This window comes from Limulus polyphemus, unplaced genomic scaffold, assembly GCF_000517525.1.
Source record: "Limulus polyphemus unplaced genomic scaffold, Limulus_polyphemus-2.1.2 Scaffold554, whole genome shotgun sequence".
Classification (NCBI taxonomy): domain Eukaryota; kingdom Metazoa; phylum Arthropoda; class Merostomata; order Xiphosura; family Limulidae; genus Limulus; species Limulus polyphemus.
This window is the reverse complement of record NW_013666164.1, coordinates 425,617-427,650: the sequence shown is the minus strand read 5'-3', so window position 1 is coordinate 427,650 and position 2,034 is coordinate 425,617. Positions and strand designations below refer to the sequence as shown.

Sequence of the window (2,034 nt, the reverse complement as noted above, 5' to 3'; positions counted from 1 at the left end):
TTTGGGAGCTGGTTGGGTTGGTGGGAGATCGAGCTTAGTGGTGTGCGTTCACAACATAAATTTTGCGAAATACGTCGAAATATTGGAGGAAGGTCTCTTGCCACTTTATTCCTCGGGTTTCGTGGACAAGAACACAACGTTGTTCCAGGAAGATGGAGCACCGTGTCACACTGCTAAAAACCCCAAAAGTGGCAGGAATAAAATGGTATCCATAAGTTGCCCTGGCCGAGCCAATCTCCTGACATGAACCCCATCGAAAACCTCTGGGCCATACTCGACCAGGCAAGTCAAGAAACAACCAAAAAAAAAACAACTTCGAAGAATGATCTACTCCAAGTTTTGAAGCAAGAGTGGACAAAAATTCCACAATCTAAAATTGACGAGATGATTCTCATGATGCCCCAAAGGGTCAACAAACTCCATGAAGCGAAAGGAAGATCTACAAGATATTAATTAAATTATAAATATATCAATTCATGTGAATATGACTGAAAAATTTCATTTTTACTATATTTACACAGTGTGGTCACAAACAAACAGACACCACCTTTTCAGTAATAATGTATAGTATTAAAAAAAAGTCCATTTTGAAGTTTTATCAGGAAGCTATTACAGAGATGGAGTGCATTTAACAAAAAGGTTGCAAATGTAAAACCTTTGGAATAACAAATGGAAAAGTGAATAGTAATTTTATTTTGGTGAAACAGTGATGAAAAACAAGTGTTTTTGAGCATGATGCCTCATTGTATGTTGCTGTTTGATAGCCTAGTATATTTTATAATGTGTATTTCTTTATTTTGCAGCTGGTGTTAATGCTTCCCACTACTCAGAAATGTTTGTTCTATTATTCACACAGACTATGGCTCAACTTGAACAGGTAAAGATAAGTGATAGTTTTTTTTTTTTCTTTTTCACTTCACAGTTTGTATCAAACACATCATTGAAATCTTAAAATTGCAGGGATTTTAAAGTACTTCTACATTTTTGGAACAACAAGAAATTTTTTGGAGGTGCAAATAATATCTTCTGATATATAAATGAGGCATGGATTGTTGCTAGTAATAGAGTTTTAGTTACAGCCACTAACTTGCTTGGTCTTGCTGTTTAGTTCCTTGTATAAACTAATTTTTGGAAATATTTTCTTTTCTTCTGTTGAAAAAATGATAAAATCTTAAGCATCAAGAAATCTGAAAGTTATGTATAAATAGCAGCAAAAATAACATTCACTGAATATCTTAAATAAATGTTAAACAATAAATCATTTAATGAATTTATTCAAGCAATTTGATTGAGTCAAGTTTTGTAAAATGTTTTTAAATTGTGCCCCCCCCCCCAACATTTTTCATAAGGCTGCTTGCTTCCATCTGATTTAAGATATGTTGCAATTGGAATGATACTTTAAGGTATTTTGATGCCAATGAGAAATATATGTGTGACTGTGACCACTGTTATTCATTATTGCTGTCCACTATGAATGCTTCAGCTAGTGTTACAGATGGCATATTATTGTCCATGACATTTGTATCTTTTCAGCTTTGCTATTGAGTTATTATTACCCATTGCAAGTACTTTTCTCAGTATTAATAAAGTTTCTTTTTTTAAGATGCTTCCTCCAGCCACAAATATTAAAGAGGCTTACTCTAATGGGCAAGATGAAGAGCAGAAATTTATTCAAAATCTCAGTCTTTTCCTCTGTACGTACTTGAAAGAACATGGCAACTTGATAGAGAAGCGTACTGAACTTAATGAGACTCTTTTGGCAGTGAGTATTTTAAATTTTTTTTGTTTTTTGTTTTGTTTCATATAAATACTAGATGAATTACTCATTCCCTGCACACGTGTTCAAATTACTTGAAATAGGTGTTAAGAAACACAATGAAACTACTTTTAAGAACATTTATTAACAAAATTCAATTTTCCTAACATTTTAATTTTTATCTAAGCCTTTGATTTACAAAACAAAAATTACACAATCTAAATTAAAGCTTCTTGATATACCACATCGGCTCTTATTCCTTCTTCTGACAAAATTAA

The 2,034-nt window shown here is 32.7% G+C and overlaps 1 protein-coding gene across 1 annotated transcript in view; it reads left to right on the top strand.

The window, feature by feature from the left end:
• LOC106459074 (exportin-1-like) overlaps positions 1-2,034 on the top strand; it is a 76,947-nt gene that overhangs the window by 28,395 nt on the left and 46,518 nt on the right. Inside the window, exons 10-11 of the mRNA XM_013918651.2 lie at positions 804-877; positions 1,604-1,762. Coding sequence (XP_013774105.1) covers positions 804-877; positions 1,604-1,762 — 233 coding nt within the window. The remainder of the gene's footprint in view (positions 1-803; positions 878-1,603; positions 1,763-2,034) is intronic.